The sequence below is a fragment of the Lampetra planeri genome, chromosome 18 (genome assembly GCF_965212315.1).
Source record: "Lampetra planeri chromosome 18, kcLamPlan1.2.h2, whole genome shotgun sequence".
NCBI lineage: Eukaryota > Metazoa > Chordata > Hyperoartia > Petromyzontiformes > Petromyzontidae > Lampetra > Lampetra planeri.
Window position 1 is genome coordinate 8,159,629 of NC_136124.1, and position 17,839 is coordinate 8,177,467.

Genomic DNA, 17,839 nt, shown 5'->3' on the forward strand with positions numbered 1-17,839 from the left:
CCTCCTGAACTCAAGTGCAACGCAACGCCGGCACAAGATCTCGGTACTCACCAATTCCTGCTGCCGCCCGACACACAGACACCCGGACGTGGTGGCAACAGTGCAGCAAAGTCCATTGCTGTCCTGCACTTCTACGCTCCCCACGTCTGTGCTCGACGCCTTCACCAACCCGCACCACCCAGCGTGACGAAGGATGGTCCAATAACCCCCAGGACCCTCACGGTGCGGGGAAGCCCTCATCCAGCAGTGGATTGACACCAGGGCTGTGCAAGGTCGTGAGTGCCCAGATGGCACAATGTCCACATTTGCAATTCGCGTTTTTGATTCAAATCAATGATTCGAGTAGAGGCAGAGTAAGTCTGTCGATGATCCGGAGTGATGAGGGAAGGGTGCCCTGGGTGTATTTGGTTATGGCGTGGACTCATTTCTAACTTGTGTAGCATGGGGGTGAAGATGTGAGAGGGGAGAGATAAGAGGGAGCGTGCAGGAGGGGTGTAGAGTGAGATGAGAGGGGAGGAGAGTTGAGTGTAGATGAGCAAGGTAAGAGGTGAGAGGGAGGAGAGCGCGTGGAGGGGAGTAGAGTGAAAGGGGAGGTGAGAGGTAGGAGAGTGCGTGGAGGGGAGTAGAGTGAGATGATAGATGCAGGAGAGTGTGTGGAGGGGAGTAGAGCGAGATGAGAGGGGAGAGGTAGGAGAGTGGAGGGGAGTAGAGTGAGATGAGAGGGGAGAGGTAGGAGAGTGGAGGGCAGTAGAGTGAGATGAGAGGTGAGAGGTAGGAGAGTGGAGGGCAGTAGAGTGAGATGAGAGGGGAGAGGTAGGAGAGTGGAGGGGAGTAGAGTGAGATGAGAGGGGAGAGGTAGGAGAGTGGAGGGTAGTCGAGTGAGATGAGAGGTGAGAGGTAGGAGAATGGTTGGAGGGGAGTAGAGTGAGATGAGAGGGGAGAGGTAGGAGAGTGCGTGGAAGGGAGTAGAGTGAGATGAGAGGGGAGAGGTAGGAGAGTGCGTGGAAGGGAGTAGAGTGAGATGAGAGGGGAGAGGTAGGAGAGTAGAGGGGAGTAGAGTGAGATGAGAGGGGAGAGGTAGGAGAGTAGAGGGGAGTAGAGTGAGATGAGAGGGGAGAGGTGAGAGGGAGGCAGAAACACACCGCATGGGTGAGTTTCCCTGGTGTTGGTAATTGAGATATTTTTCATAAAAATTGGATGAACAGCCACGTTCTCACTAACAGGACAGGGGCCCTTTGACGTTTAATTTGTAAAAAGAAATAAATGGAATAAAAGAGCACGCCACCGTTGTCTCTTCTTACGGTTAAAAACAGGATTCCATTGGTTTCTCTTCAAGTCACGTGTAGATGACTACATCGCAACATGTACGAGCTGTATACAAGTACAGTGTGCTATGCTCACATCGCACAGGATACTTCGACTCGGCAGTGGGAGGAATGTGGACGATGCGGCTTGACACGTGCGCGCACGCGCTTGTTGACGGGGCCCTTCGAGACGCAATCTCCACGATCGTCGCCGCAATCGGAGGGAGAGAGAGACGCTCGAAGCTCGCTCCCTACAAACCAACCCGAGGGCTCCGCCAGCAAAGCGACAAGCGGGCCGGAGATCCAATGTCTGGCGCTCGCGACGGAAAAACGATGGAGAGATGCGCAGCAATCTGGGCGAGGCGGTCCGAGCGCTTGGTGGCAGCGTCCTCGCGAGTGCATTGTGGACGCGCAAGGTCTGCGGTCAGAAGGAAGCGTCGAAGCGGCGATCGCGCGGCTCGCTTCGCCACTGCTGGGTCACCTCTCGGTGCCTGCGGGGGGGGGGGGGGTGTGTCGCCCACCCGCTGTGGCGCACAGGATCGGTGGCACGGAGACACCGATGAGGAGGACGGAGAAAAAAGTGTGAACGGCGCAACGGAGAGACGCACGGAGAGGCGCACGCTTGGAATTACAGTGAGAAACGGCAAGAGGTTGGCGAGCGAATGCACGCAGGCTGCGGACGTCGTGTTGACCGCGAAGAAAATGAAGCGGGCTTGGGCAGGACGCGTCGTCGCTGGAAGGGACGATGGCCGGCGGTCGAGACCAACGGCAGCCGGTGGAGAGAACGCGCCCGCCGCGGGGAGACGGAGCGGCGAAATCAGCTTGTGGGCGGGAGGAGCGAGACGGAACGTTGCATCGCGTTGAACCCGTGACCCGTGAGAGATGGCAACGGCCTTCGTCCAGCAGCGGGTAGATCATGGCCCACGAGGACGACGGTGCCGGAGCCAATGAGAGCAGGGTCACCGCACGAGAGGGGGGAAAGCGGCGGCCGAGCGGTGACGGTGGGGAGCAGAGCCCATTGACAACGGGACTACCTCCCCAGACCAACAACAGGATTTCTGCCAGCAATGTAGTCCAAAGTGACATATCCAACCGTCACGTATATGCGCCCGGCCCAATTACCCGCCCACACCTGGTGCAGTTATAATTGTCATTGTCTAAAGACGTTCACAAATCAGACCTCTACACATCATTATCTGTCTCCACCTCGCACCGCTTCAAGTTTTGGCTTGTCTGTGAATCGCTCTTGATGGGGACAGAGATCGGAGGGACATGCCCGCCTCACCCTGACGACTCAAGCAACACGACTCATGAATACGCCTGGCCTGATCACGACACAGAGGGTGTTCGTTCGCGTGCGACTCGCAAACTCTGGGAGCAGGAGGAGCGCAACATAAACACTGACCTCCAGCGTCCCGGTGAGCGTGCCACGCTCCATCGGAGGAAGAATTCTTGACGGGACTTTCTACGGAAAGGCAATTTCCCCTCTCCTCGGAGACACCACGCTCCATTTTTCAGGGTCTCCTCCTACGGTGCCACTAATTTGCGCTTCTCTTCGTAGAATTTCAATGCATAACATGGCCTCTCTAGACAGAGGCACGCTGCGAAGATAAACTCCTCTCCTGCCACTCGACGACATCAAACGGCGACTCCAGAGAGAGGCACGACAGCACCTAGATCAGAGCACGTGGTATCTCTCAGCATTATTCTACCATATTCTTGGGTCTTTTGGTAAAGTCACGTAGATAGGTTCAAAGAGAATAACAAAAAATAACAAAAAACTACGACGTTTCGACCGCTACACAAGCGGTCGTCTTCAGAAAAAAAAAAGACGACTGCTTGCGTTGCGATCGAAACATCGTAGTTTTTTGTTATTTTTTGTTATTTTCTTTTAACCTATCTACGTGACTTTCCCGAAAGACACAAAACATGAATTCCTGCAGTCACGAAAGCTTTAAGTCAAGATTTATTATTCTCCTGTGTACTGGAGGAATCCGATGAGCTCTAAAGCACTTTTTCACAGGTGTCCAGTATCATCCCTTGCACCCTCCGAGCATTCCGTTCACCTGGCAGTCGACGAGCTGGCTGGCCACGTCGCGCGTGCGGCCCCACCGCACGGCGCCGCAGCGCCCCAGGGAGGCGTGCGCCTGCATGAGCCAGCTCTGCACTCGCTCCGCCTCGGTCAGCGCCACCTGCAGCGCCCAGCCGCCCTCCTGCGCGGCGCCGCCGCCGCCTTCCGCCGCGCGCGACAGCGCCATCGTCGCCGCCGCCTCCTCCTCCTCCTCGTAGCGATCGTCCGGCTCTCCGCTCGCCTCCGGGGCCGAGCCGTTCCTCAGCCGCCGGTGCCGCTGCCGGGGCTGCTGCCCGTTGGACGCGCGGTGCCGGGCGGCGGCGGTTGCCTCCCGCACCGCGTTCTCCTCGCGCTCGCGGCCACCCGTGCCCGCCCGGCGCTCGCTCTCGTCCCGACGGTTCTGCTTGCACCCCCACGGGTCGTCGGGGCCAAGCGTCGAGGCCACGCCGTCCTGCCGGCTCGGCTGTGACCGCGCGAGGTCCTCTTCCTCCTCCTCGTACTCCACGTACTCCTCGTCGTCACTGCTCCTCCTCCGTTGCTGCCACGCAACGCCGGCCCGGTCCTGGAGCGGTCGGTCCTGTCGCCGAGAATCACACGGTGCCGGTCACCGTGCCACCCGCTCCAAGCGCACGCGTGCCGGAGTGAGCGTTCGCACCGCGAAGCCTGCAGTGCGGAACGTCTCGATGCACCAGAGCCAAGGGGCATCTGAGATGTCCACTCGGTTGGGAAAGTGACAGCACACCAAAGACGGCGCTCCACGCATCGTCGACAATGCACACGGACGATTGAGAATGAACGCAAGAGAAACTCTAAATTGTGCGTGAGCCATCTCTCTCTCTCGCTCTCTCGTTCACTTAATCAGTTACATTCAAAACGCTCTTGAAAATTATGCCTTCAATTCAAACTTAAATCGATGAGTTATGGGTGCATCGGAACATATCGTCATAAACATGACCACCTGCATGTGTACAGCCCGCCAGTCGCTCCACTGCTGGATGAGTGCCGCCCCACGCTGATCGGTGCGGGTTGGTAAAACAAACGGAAATTTGCCGCGCTGCCCTTTGTTGCCCACCTTGTGTGGGCTCGTAGCCGCCTGTGCCGACGTGAGGCGCGCGGTGGCTACTCATCCAGGCGCTAGCCAGGCTCAGCCCCTGCTCAGCTTGCGAGCTGGATGTGTTCGCAAACACGCGGTGCGGTGGTGACACTGGGGGAGCTGCGGGAGCCCTGGGGAGGCGTGTGCCGCACCCGCCTCCTCCACCCCAGCACCTTCCCACCACCCCCCAAAGACAAAGACCCCCCGTGTAGCCTCAACAGCCTGTTGGGGCAAGTGCTGTTAGCGAGCAACACCTCTATGAAGGCCGGCGCTGTGGCCACCACCCTCAACAACAACCGCCTATCGTGACGTCACCACGGTGCTTGTGCCAGGCTAGGTGCGCTTTGAGGCCGCGTGAAGTGTCGAAGGCTCGCTGGCTCTTGTCACGGGACAGACCCAGGTGTCATGGGTTGACTGACGCACCACACCGTGCACCCCCGCTGTGTTTTATCCGCCCACCGCCGCCCACCACCTCAGCACGTACAAGGTACTCGAGCGTCTCCCAGGAGCTGAGTGGCCTCTTCTCGTCTTGCACCTCCTCGACCTCCTCGGCGTCCTCGGGACCCTCCTCGCCCTCCTCCTCCTCGCGCCTCCGCGTGCCGGGCAGCCGCGGCGTGGCAAGCGTGCGCAGTTTCACCGCCGCGGCCCGGAGCAGCTCCTGCTCGCAATCGGACTGCGCCACCGCAGTCACCGCAGCAGCCGCCGTCGCCACCTTGCACGAGCGAAGGGGCACGGGGAGGGGGGGTGAGCGGGGGTGAGCGCACGGCGGCTCACGTCAGCGCTCTCAGACACCACGTACCCTGGGTGCCCGCCTCCGGACACACACCGGCACGTTCACATCGAGCGACTAAGAGACACCCCGCGTGCGATTCTCTCTCGGCGTGGATGGTTGCCGGTTGTGCCGATGGCGCAGCGTCTCTCCGTACACGGGGCCGCTCGGTGCCGAGCCGGCCGGCACGAGGAGCGTGGCGTTGGCGTAGTTCGTGAGAGCGCGGTGCCACTCCTCTGATCCGTCACGACGTCGGGGTGGGGGTTGGAGGCGAACCTCGCCGCACCAACGCCGCAGTGCGGCCGCGTGCCCAGCGTCCTGCTCACACCCCCTCTCTGTGTCCACCGTAGGTGTGGCGGGCCCCCAGGGCTCATGGGGGTTTATAATCACGATTTTGCTGCTAGATCTGCGGCGTGTCTACGGTGACCGGCACAGCGTGCGTTTCCCTCTGCCCACAGGCGTGAACGCTCCCAATCAGCGCCGACGGTGGGGATTTTTGTGGTTTTGTTTCACCCCCCTCCCCCGCCTTCCCCCACCTCCCCTCCCGAAGTACGCGCCGCCATCTCACCCGCTTGGGAGAGCCGTCCCTGGGAAGGGCCCCCGGCGAGAGGTCCTCGCACGAGGACGAGCGCGAGCCGGCGGACCCCGCGGAGACGCCGCACGGCTCCTCCTCCTCCTCCTGCTCCTCGCCGGACTCCTCCAGCACGGGCGAGAGCGAGTGCCGGTGGTACTGATCCACCTGGCGGGCACAGCGACCGACGCGTTCATTGATTATCACTCGCGGCCGTTCACCATCGCTCGGGAGACGCTTCCGCTGGCAAGGCGACACGGCACCGCACGCGTTACCCGACCGCACTTCGCCACGCTGGTCAGAGCGGGTCGGTGAAGGCGGCCACGCAAGCCGGTGTACCCCGACGGTGCGTGTCGGGGCTGCTCATCTCATGCCCCACACGCACGTGACCCGGGCCACACGATGGCTCGGTGGCCAGGGCTTGGTTCTACCAAATTGCTGCCAAGGCCGTGTTTGTTGTTGGCGGTCGTTGTTCACGAGCATCGCGTTGCAATGGAGCATCGCGTTCAATCGCGGGTGACGACACCGCCTAAAGCTTTTAAACAGACACAAACTTATTTTAAATTCACGTTTATGACAAATAATAGGTAGTGTTTTTTTGTAAAACACAGGTATATATAAAGTTATTTTTTACTGAATCACCACGGCTATCATCAGCATTAGCACTGTCTTGCCTAAGGACTCCAGGCGGATATCTCACAGCCAGATGACTGATCCATCGTTGACGAATCTGTGTCATTAACCTTCCACCCACCCTACACAGCCAAACAAATTAATAGTCACTCGGTGTACTGTGCAAGCCTTTCGTGATTTTTGTTTCAGATCCCCACCGGCAAACTGAAGAATAATCCTCACAAAAAAGTAGCGAACACTGCGACGCTTTGTTTGAAACTGCATAAAGCATAATCGAGAAAAGATCCAGAATTTTAAGAGTCAGTGTGTGTCACCTGACCCAGTTTCATTAAACAGTGGCCATGACCTCACAGCAACAACCCGCCACATTTCAACTGGATATTCACCCGATGACGATTGCTTGTGTTGCGATCGAAACGTCGTGATATTTTTATTGTTTTTTCTATCTACGTGGCTTTACCGAAAGACCCAAAGAATACCCATTACAAATTAATGTATTCACATTTTATTATACTTCACGTGGGCTAATGATTCACATTATCCCACTATGCACAGTATCATTAATCGTGAATACGTAATCCTCTATATCCACACTGGGCTCGTTAAACAGTGCGATTCATTCCTGGTGAGTGTGAGCGAGTGTGAGAGAGCGTGAAAGAGTGTGAGTGAGTGTGAGTGAGTGTGAGAGAGCGTGAGAGAGTGTGAGAGAGCGTGAGTGAGTGTGAGAGAGTGTGAGTGAGTGTGAGTGAGTGAGTGTGAGAGAGCGTGAGAGAGTGTGAGAGAGCGTGAGTGAGTGTGAGAGAGCGTGAGAGAGTGTGAGAGAGCGTGAGTGAGCGTGAGAGAGCGTGAGTGAGTGTGCGTGAGAGAGCGTGAGAGAGCGTGAGAGAGTGTGAGAGAGCGTGAGAGAGCGTGAGTGAGTGTGAGAGAGCGTGAGAGAGCGTGAGAGAACGTTCGTCGGGAGGGCAAGTTCCAGACGCGTCTCTGTCGTCCTGGACCCAACAAGCGAGGGACCTGGGGAGGGCTCGGTTGGGTGGGGGTGGTTGTGGATCTTCATCCTCACGCTGCGTTCCCAGCGAGCGTAGCTACGCGGAGCCCCCCCCCCCGCTCTCTCTCCAGCGTGGCCAATAAACCCGAGGAGCTGCGGTGTCGCCGACGCCAGGGACCGCAGAGCGAGGCCGCTCTGCCAGCAGTGACCATGGCAGCAGCAGCAGTAGCGATAGAAGAGGGATACGGAGGTGGCTGACCCCCAACGAGCGAGTGACCGCAGTGAGTGAGTAAGGCCCCGGCTCGCCTCCCCTAACCCTCGCCCAACCACCAAGCTCATCATCGTGCAGTGGGGGGAGCCGCCGTTTGGGTTGGCAGTCAAACCACGGCTGCCCGCAACTCGCACTTTAGCCCAGGGGTCCCCAACCCCCGGTACACGGACCGGTGACCGGTCCACGTGGCCTGTTAGGAACCAAGCCGCACAGCAGGAGGTGAGGGCGGTGAGTCCGTGTGTGTACACACTTTACACACCGCATAATGGTGAGCGGTGAGTCCGCGCGTGACCCGCCAAATTATTTTATTATTCACCACTTCCATCCGCGCCTCTTTCCCGCACCGCGCACTTGTCTCGGTCACAGTTTTTGTAAGCCCAGAAGCTGCTAACCCCTAGCCACAATGAGTAAAAGACAAACGTGGCTGGAGAGCTTCTTTGAAAATGGGGAAAGACCCAATGATGAACCCCCTCCCACCCCGGTCCGTAAAAAAATGTACTTCCACGAAACCTGGTGCCAAAAAGGTTGGGGACTGCTGCATGGACTTCCCCTACGACCTTTCCATCTCAAGGGATTCTCCGGGTAACAAACTATTGCAAAGAATACACAATAAAAATCCGCGGAACACTTTACGAGCAGCGCGACGCGTTAATCTCGTTTATAGAGGTGCAGCACTATATAGATATCTATATATGGCCACTGGCGGAGCCGGTGGGGGGGGGGGGGGGGCACGTGCCCCCCCAATGATCCGATTGAAATCCCTAATTTTGATCGGATCATTGGGGTTTATTTGTAATAAATGCCAGGGACTCTATGAGATGATAGGACAATAGTCTGAGTCCATAATTGGCAATAAGTAAACAGCCGCAATTGTCCATTGTGGGAGCTTAAGAAGCATTGTCTCTAAATTTCGATTTAAAGCTTTCGTGACTGCAGGGATTCATCTTCTTGGTTCTTTCGGTAAAGTCACGTAGAAGGGAAGTAATAAAATAATAACAATAAAAATAAAACATAATAAAAATTATTTTATTATGTTTTATTTTTATTATTGTATTACTTCCCTTCTACGTGACTTTACCGAAAGAACCAAGAAGACATTGTCTCTAAGTTCGTTTATGTTCTTATAATATTGGCAATGCTGTTATAATGAAAGAATGACCGTTATAATGATGTAAATGCCTTTATAATGCCGTTCAATTGTTATGTTAAATACGAGGCCTAGTTAACAACGAAGCCTGCAACTTTCCCTATTGTGAATGTTACTTGCAATTTAATACGTCGAGTCAAACTTGTACCCAAGTAACTACATTGCGATCTTGAGAGCAAGGATGACAAAATGTCTCATCCATAGTGCAGTGTTATGTGTAGTGCGGTACATCTGGGGTGCAGTGTGATGATAATGTAGGTGCCTGCCCCCTCCAGGATCTATTGTTTAGACATATGTTATCTAAGACAAGGTTATGATGCTGTGGTATTCATTCATTGTGTTGGTGTTTCCGGGTTATAACAGATGCTGTATCTGTGTTTTCTCACCAGTTTTACCTCGTTAAACTCAATAAATGACGTTTGGAGTCGGACGTTCATCCTGGCTCCGAGGGTTTATTGAACGCGAGGTTAACTACTCAGCTAGCGGTGCAACGCAGCGCACAGCGAGGCCGAAACACTATATATGGCCACTGGCGGAGCCAGTGGGGGGTGGCACGTGCCCCACCAATGATCCGATTGAAATCCCTAATTTTTATCGGATCAGTGGGGTTTATTTGTAATAAATGCCAGGGACTCTATGAGATGATAGGACAATAGTCTGAGTCCATAATTGGCAATAAGTAACAGCAAAGCACTTATAAGTGACTCAGAATTGTGTGCAGTTGCGTATACAGTACACGACTTCCCTGAAGGCATTCACCTTCAGCGAGCGCGATGCCGATCACACAACGCGGTTCGAATTCGACCCTCAATCGATGGCTGCGCCATCGCCGCACACGCGTCGAATAAAAAGCAAGGGACAAGTCCTTACTGAATAACAACTCCTATCATTTTTCATTGCTGGAGGGGTTGCCCCCCCCCTAACCTGAAAATCCTGGCTCGGCCATTGTTTAATGACAACCCGAGCTCGTCAACACTGCGCACGAAGACGTTTTACATTCTAAAAAATATCGGCTCTGTTATTCAGAGTGACTTCCGCATGTCAATCAGCTTAAAACTGCAGAACAAACACGCATGCGGAGACTCGAAGCGCACAAATGCCACGAAGAAGTTATGTTGAAGCCACAACCCTTGATGCGTTATCGTTGAAATGAACGGCAAAGCCAAACGGGTGGACTGGGCTACGCGGCGTGGCGTTTGCGAAAGCCTCTTTCTTGTACAAGCGGAACCTCTCGAGCAGAACGTCGACTCGTGACAGCGCCTCGCCAATATTCACCGCCTCCTGGCCCGTTGACAATCCCAGACGTGAATTTCAATGAACCCCTCCCGCCCGCAGCCCCGTCTCGGCTCGCCTGGCCAGCCGGCGGCTTGGATGCTGCTGCTGCTGCGTCTCTCCCGTGCCACGGCAAGGCGAAGTTGCCTTGCTGCTGCATCGACGACGAAGCAACTGTGCCACGTGGGCACGGACATCCGTGGCCAGGTGGCTTCTGAACAATAAGTCAAACACCTTGGTAGACTTTACCTGGTGATATATATAAAAAAGGGTTTAGTTTTATTTGTATACATTTTTTTAAGTGGTTTGTTCACCTTCACTTTGCACTCCTATCGTGTTTTAGGCTTGTTGCTGTAACGTTCTCACGCACCCCGACTGGACATCTGTGAAAAAGAGCTTCATAGCTCATCGGATTCCTCCTCCAGTCTAAATAAGTATTCTGATTGCGATCCTCACTCCGCTGGGCGGCTGCATTCCGGCACCACCTCCCCGCCCCCGGCCGTCTCACGGCATGAGATGGAAATTGACGTCTGGTGCCATCGCTCTTTCAATTATCTGTAATGAGTGCTCTTGACACGGACACTTGGCAACATCTGGGCAGCGTCGGTTCCTGTGGGCGGAGAGGGTGGGGCGTGGGTAGGAAAGAGGAGGCTGCACCACCACATGTCCCTGTGCCCCCCCCGTCCCAAAGTTCACTCTCTTTCGTGGGGTATCACTGTTAAGGTGCCCCCCCCCACACACAACGACTCCACTGCCCTCGGGAGAGGTTTAATTTGCGCGGAGACTGTGAAAAGACGCAGTCCTCGCCTGGCAGCGGCGGCTGCCACGAGGCCAATGCCGCCCTCCCACTGCCATGGCCACGGCCGAGGGCAGTTTGTGAGCTGCACGGAGGGATCATTATTATTATCGGTGAGTGGTGGATCATCGTGGCTGGGGTGCATTGTAGCCCTTTGTCAATCTGCTGCTGGAAGGATGCTTCCCCATTGCCGTGGTGGTCACGCGGGGTTGATTGCCCATACTTCATCACGCTGACCAGGATCAGTGAACGGAGGAACCAGGCCCTGTTCAGATGTCGCTCGCCACTGATGTTGGCCGTGGCCAGCAATGAAACTAGCGCGCTAACCAGTGCGCAATCGCAGGTGCCTGGAATTGATGTCCAGGCGACGCCTGCAGATTATTCCCAGGTAGGCAAATGTACGGTGCCTACCAAAGCGGTGCCACGCTGGCCGCCTCGTTTCCTTTGACGAGCGCTCGAACTGCCCGATTCGGCTCCGCTGCTCGACAGAGGCACTGACGAACCACCGGATCGATCAGTCGGGCGAGTGGGACAATTCGCGTCACCGCGTCGCCTCCATCGCCACGAGCGTTTTGATTTTCGGCCGCCTGGGCGTCGGTGCCAAATGCGCACGGGGACGGGCTGAGGGTCGATGTCGGGACCGAGCGGGCGACGCGGCCACCCACGCGAGGGACGACGCTAAGAGGAACGGACGCGTGCCGCCCGCTGCTGGACGAGGGCCTCCCCGTGCCGCGCAGGTCACCGACGTTGTTTGGCCGTGATTCACCAAACGCTGGGAAGTGCGCGTTGGCGGTGAAGGGGTGAGGCGTAGAATCGGAAGCCTAGAAGTACCGTACAACACTGCACTTCCCTCTGCCACCAAACCCATGGCCCTGCAGTCATAAGTTTCGGGAGAATCAAAAGTTCATTTCCGAGTAAAGCCCAGTGAGATAAGAAGATTTTTTTCAAGGGCCACCCAGCCGACAGTCAACATCAAAGCATTCCCCCGGTGACAACGGGCGTCGTCACCCATTCAAGCGCGATCCACACCCAACGCTGCTTCGCTTCTGAGATCTGGCGAGATCGGGTGCGTTCCGGGTGAGTTGATTATTACGTGCAAATTCCGTCTCTAGCTCCGCCCACTCACCCTTGGGTTGAGCCCCCTCAAGCCTATATAAACTCTTGTTGGAGCAGCTCTTTCTCCGGCCTCAGAAGTTCTCCTGCTGTGCTTGTCTCACCTGATGACGGTTGCTTGTAGTTGCGATCGAAACGTCGCGATCTATGAATTTTCTATCTACGTGACTTTACCGAAAGAACCAAAGAGTGTGGATTCCTGCAGTCACGAAAGCTTCAAATCAAGATTGGTTATTGTCATTTAAAAGAACTCTCGTCGTGCAGCTGAGCGCAGAGGCTGCGGGTCCTCACGCTGTCCCACCACCAGCTGGAAGCGTCATTCATGAGAGAGAGAGAGAGAATGACGCCCAGGATGCTCCACCAGAGCAGCGGCACGCGAGTTGGATTCAAACGCGCGCGGACGTCACGAGCATGCCCCAAACGCCGTTCCGCTTGACCGCGACCTCAAGCCACGTTCCTTTTAACCTGCGAGACAGCTTTACGGGCTACCGCACCGGTGCACGGCGCAACGTGGCATTTAAAACCCACGCAAAAACGCTTTTGTTGAATGCATTCTTCTTCTTGGTTCTTTCGGTAAAGTCACGTAGAATGGAAATAATAAAATAATAAAAAAACATAATAAAATAATTCTCACGACGTTTCGGCCACAACGCAAGCAGCCGTCCTCAGGTGGAGAACAGGTCTGTCTAGAAGACAGAGTCTGACTCTGTCCTCTCGACAGACGTCGTGAGAATGATTTTATTATGTTTTATTTTTATTATTTTATTATTTACATTCTACGTGACTTTGCCGAAAGAACCAAGAAGATGAATCCCTGCAGTTACGAAAGCTTTAAATCGAAATTGAATGCATTCTGTTGACGTACACTCTCCCGCGCCGTGCCTCCACCCAAGGACCCGCATGGGGCGGCACTCAACGACGCCGCTCAAGTTCCCGCTGTGTCAGAGCGTAGCTGCTCCCCGCAGCCCACACCCCCTGGCGCGTAGCGACGAGACCCGGGAGCTCCCCGACGCGGTGCGAGCCGCACCTCGTCTCGGCACTGCGCCCGACTGCTTCTCTCCACGTGCTGGGGAGCTTCTCCGGGAACTCTTCGGAACAACGCGCGGAGGAGCGAAACGTCGGGCAAACGACACACCGCAGCCAGAGCCGTCGCTCGGGTAACGGTGAATCGGTGCGACCGCCCCGTGCCCCGCGCTTTGGGGGGGGGGGGCTTTGGCGTCACGGTATCAGATGCAATACTTCCGGTTTAGTTTGAAGGCGTCGGAGGGTGCCCCCCATAGACGGTGCTGACCGCAGCCCAACAAAACAACATTGAAGAGCCATGCAGCACCACTGATACAACCCTCACACTACCAGACAGATTACAGTATTTGTGTGTGGGGGGGGGGGGGGGTAAGAGGGGGGTTGCGCTTGGATTTATTTTTTCTCACACCAGACTGGGCACGCCTCGAGGCCTTTGTACTAAAATCTGAATTCACTTTTTAATTCAGGGCACCAGCGAGGGGCCGCGAGCTGCTGCTGGTGGCGTGTGACCGAGACCCCCCCCCCCCCACGTGGCCTGCGTCTCGCCCGCACATCACCACCGCCCCCCCCCCGGTTCGGCTCGCAAGAACCGCCGGGGGAACGAATGGGGGGGGGGGTTCGTGTTGGACGCGGGGTTCGGTCAAGACGGGGGCTCCCGCTGGACGAGCACGGCGAGGCTCGTGAGACGAAACGTCGTCGGCGTCCGACGCTCGATTTTGCATCGCAAAGGGGGGGGCGGCACCTCCATCTGAGTGGGCGTCGCCAGGCATTGTCCCAACTCCGGCAACTGCCCGGCGTGATCAATAAGTGATCAATACGCGTCGGGGACCGATCGGTTTCGCGCAGGAATCGATGGAGCACGATGCATCATGGGAGCTGTGCAGAACACGCTGGCGACGGGGCGGTACGAGTGTGGTCCACCCTCGCGGAAAATCGCTCAATCGAATCGTCGTCGTGAAGGCGTCGCCATCAATCGCGAAACTCCCCCCCCGCCGCCGCCACCACCTCCCCACTGATTTGGTAATAAAAGAGATAACCGCACTGTCGACCACACAGCATGCGAACTCCACGAGGCATGTGGCACCGCGCCGCAGCGTACATCGAATCTTTTCCCCGGCCGCAGAGGTGGCAAGGGGGGGGGGGCAAAGTCGCGCTCACGCCGTTCCTCTGCGCACTGCCACTCACCAATGGCAGTGACGAGGGTGACACAGCGAGGTGTCACGCTCTCTCAATGCCATTTGTGGTCCTTGAGACGTTGGCCCAAGCACGTCTTGTGGCTCGCACCCTGGGTGGCAATTGCGAACATCTTGTTGAAACTTGTATCTCTAGATCGCACGCGGATATGAACGCAAGATCACGGTGGCAGCTTTTGTGATGGGTGAAAATGTTGTAAGGTCAGACTACCGTCGCATGTTTGATTGAGTACTTTGTTTTGGAAAATAATGTCTATGACACATCGATGCAATGTGAGGATACATAAAAAGCGTCTCTATAGAACAGACTGCACGTGACGATACTGCCCGTGGTGGACACTGCTGATGGTGGACACTGTCCGTGGTGGACACTGCTGATGGTGGACACTGCTGATGGTGGACACTGCTGATGGTGGACACTGCTGGTACAAATGTTCACCCCAGCTGGTACTGACCAATCAACCCCCCGACAATAACTTCACCGTGCTGTAGGCTCTGGGCCCCGCTTGCAATGCAGCAATAGCTTAGCCACTCACAGTAGCCTTCAGCACTCATTAAACATCCCATTCGCAATCATTAACAAGCATGACATTAACGCTGATCGGGGACGACACTGCATTGCATAACGGATTTCCCCCCTTTAATTTTGCATTCCCAAAACGAATTACAGGAGCGAGGACGAGCAGCGCGAAAACGCAACCAGAGCCTTGCACGACACAGCAAGGTCCCAAATGTTTCTCGCCAAAACGATTCTTATTATTATTATTCACGACGAGTGAATGACGCAGCGGATGTGTTCCAAAATCCAAAGTCATTGGCGACGTCGCTCAACGGCATTGTCCACGAGCACGCGCTCCGTGGTTCAACGTGGTCAGTCGGGGGAGAGGGGAGGGTCGTTGTTGTTGTTGTTGATGTCCTCTGCAGTGCAGCACCTCTCCTCCTGCCGTGCAGGTAAAGTGCCCTGGGTGCATCGCGTGCGCTGTCTCGCTGGCAGCAGGGCCCGGGAGATCCGTACCGTCACCACCGCCCCACCCAATGCCCCCCCCCTTGCTGCTCACGACCGCCCACACACGCGGCCTCGCTCGGCCCGATTCATTCAAATGTCACCTCTGCCTTACCATGAGAATCAGTTTCTTTATTTATTTACGCACGAATCGCGGATTCTCTCGCACCGCAGCCAGCCACAGCGTTTGCGTGCTAAAAAAAAAAACAGGTATCTGTGCAGCGGTGTGCGCATCGGCGGCGTCTTACCGGTGATTCGCAGTATCGGCTAAAACAACGCAAATCCTCGTATTCCTCTTCCTCCTCCTCCTCGTACAGCAGCTCCAGCTCGGCCTCCTCCGCCACGCACGACATCTCTCCGACCCCGAGCGCCGACAGTCCCCGCGGCGAACGCGCGGCCATGCCTGCTCGGATGTGCTCGGGATGCGGCTCTCCTCCTCCTCCTCCCCCTCGTCCTCCTCCTCCTCGTCCTCGCGCTCTGGCGGCGCCTCTCATCTAGCGGCCTCCTCGACCCGCGGCGCCGCGGGCCCGGCTCGGCCACGGCGCCGCGAGGGACACCCCGCTCGCCGCGGGATGTGGCGATGCCGAGCGCCGCGCCACCACCATCCCCGACAGCATCGCTCGCTCGCTCGCTCCCCTCCCCTCCCCGCCCGCCCCTCTCGCTCGCTCGCCGCAGCCCCGGCAGCCGATTAACGCAGACAGATGGCAGCCCGGGCACGCACTCACACGTGTGCTGTGTGCTGTGTGTGCGCCAACGCGCGCGCGCGCACGCTCGCGCGCGTGCGATCGGTGACACGAGAACGAGCGCACGGCTGATGCCGCTGCTGCTGCTGATGATGCTTCTGCCGTTTCCGTCTTCCCGCGCAAAAAAAAACTCGACGCTGCCTCCTCCTCCTCCTCTCTCCACCCTCTCTCGCGAGCAGCCGACCCCGAAACACAAAAAACCCCCCTCCACTCTCCTCCGTCCGCCGCAGCAGCAGCAGCAGCAGCGCCGCGCGGCACTCACACGGACATCACCTCGCAACCCCCCTCCTCCCGCTCCTCCTCCCGCCCCACACGGCTACCCGGGCTTTTGTTTTCTTTGACTAATACAGCTCCCACGAAGCTGCCTAGCAACCGCGGGCAGATCTTTTCAGCCGATTGAAGTGGGCGGGGGCTTTAGGTCGACGGCGGTGCGAGGGGAAGGCGCACAGGGGTTGGAGGTAGAGGGAGGGAGGGAGGCGGCGGGGAGGAGGATTTGGTGATCCCAGCTCAGACAGACAGACAGAAGAAAAAGGGATCGCATCTGTTGCGCGCTGCCTGTGCTCGCAAGACATTCCCTCGACATACTCGATGTATGCTGCCATGAAGAAGGGCCATTGCCCGAAACGTCACTCTATTCTATACATTTGTTGCTATCCGGGGCAGTGCTGTTCAGTGCTTGGTGACAGTTGTGCGCCACCTACCGAAGCAGCATCGCGCACAAAACAGCGACCGAACAAAAAAGTGGAAATAATTTAAAGTCTCTGTGGCGGTCGCTCCAGACGCAGTCCAGCATTGAGAAGCAACACGGAGTGCTCTTCCCGTGGCCATGCGAGGTCGTAGCGAAAAAAAATTCAAACGAATATCAAACACCGGGTCGCGGCTGCGTGGTCGTGTTTTTCCACTTGACGAGACCCACCCGTGCCCGTACGCGGATCCACGAAAAACGCGAAGGAACGCCGAGGGGCTTGGGCACCACGCCAGGGTCTCCGTGTTGAACCTCGTCACGACACTTGAACCTGCTGCACCCACCACTCCACCGTCAGTTGGCAAGCAGGACCAACTCAATTATCATTTTTTAAATTTATAATTATTAATTATTCTCGACTAAGCTCGCTTACCCAGGAAAGCCTCGGCGAGTCTCAAACGTATTATTCAAGACGATCCTGACAATATTTTTCGCAGTAGAGGGGTGATGTTGTTGCTGCTGCCGCTGCCTGATTCGAATTGAATAACTTGCAGGAAATATTTCGGCATTGGGTTGTTATGACCAATACAGATTAGGCTGCGTGCTTTTCTGCTGTGGTATAGAAAACCGGAGAACTCAATGAAAAGTCATGCACAGCATGGAGAGACCGATGTTTAAACGCCACCCAGAAAAGAGTCGGGAATCGAACCGAGGTTTTGTTTTTGCTACGAGGCACGAGTGTTACCATTGCGCCGACCTGCCATCCAACTCGCCTCAAAATCCACAGCCATTCCAGCCTCTCTGTCTTCTCCCTTGAGCTGCCCTCCTTGACTACACCTCGCCCCCTTGACGTCTTCCCTCCAGCCACCCCAGAGGGCATCACGACCTTCATCCCCGACCCAAGCGAGTCCTCTCCCACCCTGGATCGCGTCTCCTATCGACGCTGACCCCACACTGCCGCTCCACGCCAGCCCCGCGCCCTCCTCACCAGCTTTGCCAACCCCTCCATCTCCCCCGTCGCCGGTCCCCTTTGTCCATTAAAAATGCCACGGTCACTCACATCCCCAAAGCCCGCAATGGACCCCAATATGCGATGAAGGATCATTGCCTACAACATCCCCTATACACACACGTATCATCCCCTATATACACGTGTGCCGAACTTCT

At 56.4% G+C, this 17,839-nt stretch overlaps 1 protein-coding gene across 1 annotated transcript; it reads right to left on the reverse strand.

Moving 5' to 3' along the window:
• Window positions 1-3,194: 3,194 nt before the first annotated feature.
• Window positions 3,195-15,817, reverse strand: LOC144723741 (uncharacterized). The gene is made up of 4 exons (XM_078602675.1): window positions 15,493-15,817; window positions 5,806-5,976; window positions 4,953-5,180; window positions 3,195-3,952 (listed from the first exon to the last, which is right to left on the reverse strand). Exons 1-4 carry the CDS (start codon window positions 15,736-15,738, stop codon window positions 3,338-3,340), a joined length of 1,260 nt encoding a protein of 419 aa, XP_078458801.1. The 5' UTR covers window positions 15,739-15,817; the 3' UTR covers window positions 3,195-3,337.
• Window positions 15,818-17,839: the final 2,022 nt, after the last annotated feature.

Bases quoted from the DNA above. Each gene is read 5' to 3' on its own strand.
- LOC144723741 (XM_078602675.1), bottom strand. From the start codon at position 15,738: ATGAGAGGCGCCGCCAGAGCGCGAGGACGAGGAGGAGGAGGACGAGGG. The intron at 5,181-5,805 runs GTGAGATGGCGG...CGCTCGTGCAAG, and splicing joins GGGACGGCTCTCCCAAGCGG to GTGGCGACGGCGGCTGCTGC. The intron at 3,953-4,952 runs GTACGTGCTGAG...TCTCGGCGACAG, and splicing joins GGGAGACGCTCGAGTACCTT to GACCGACCGCTCCAGGACCG.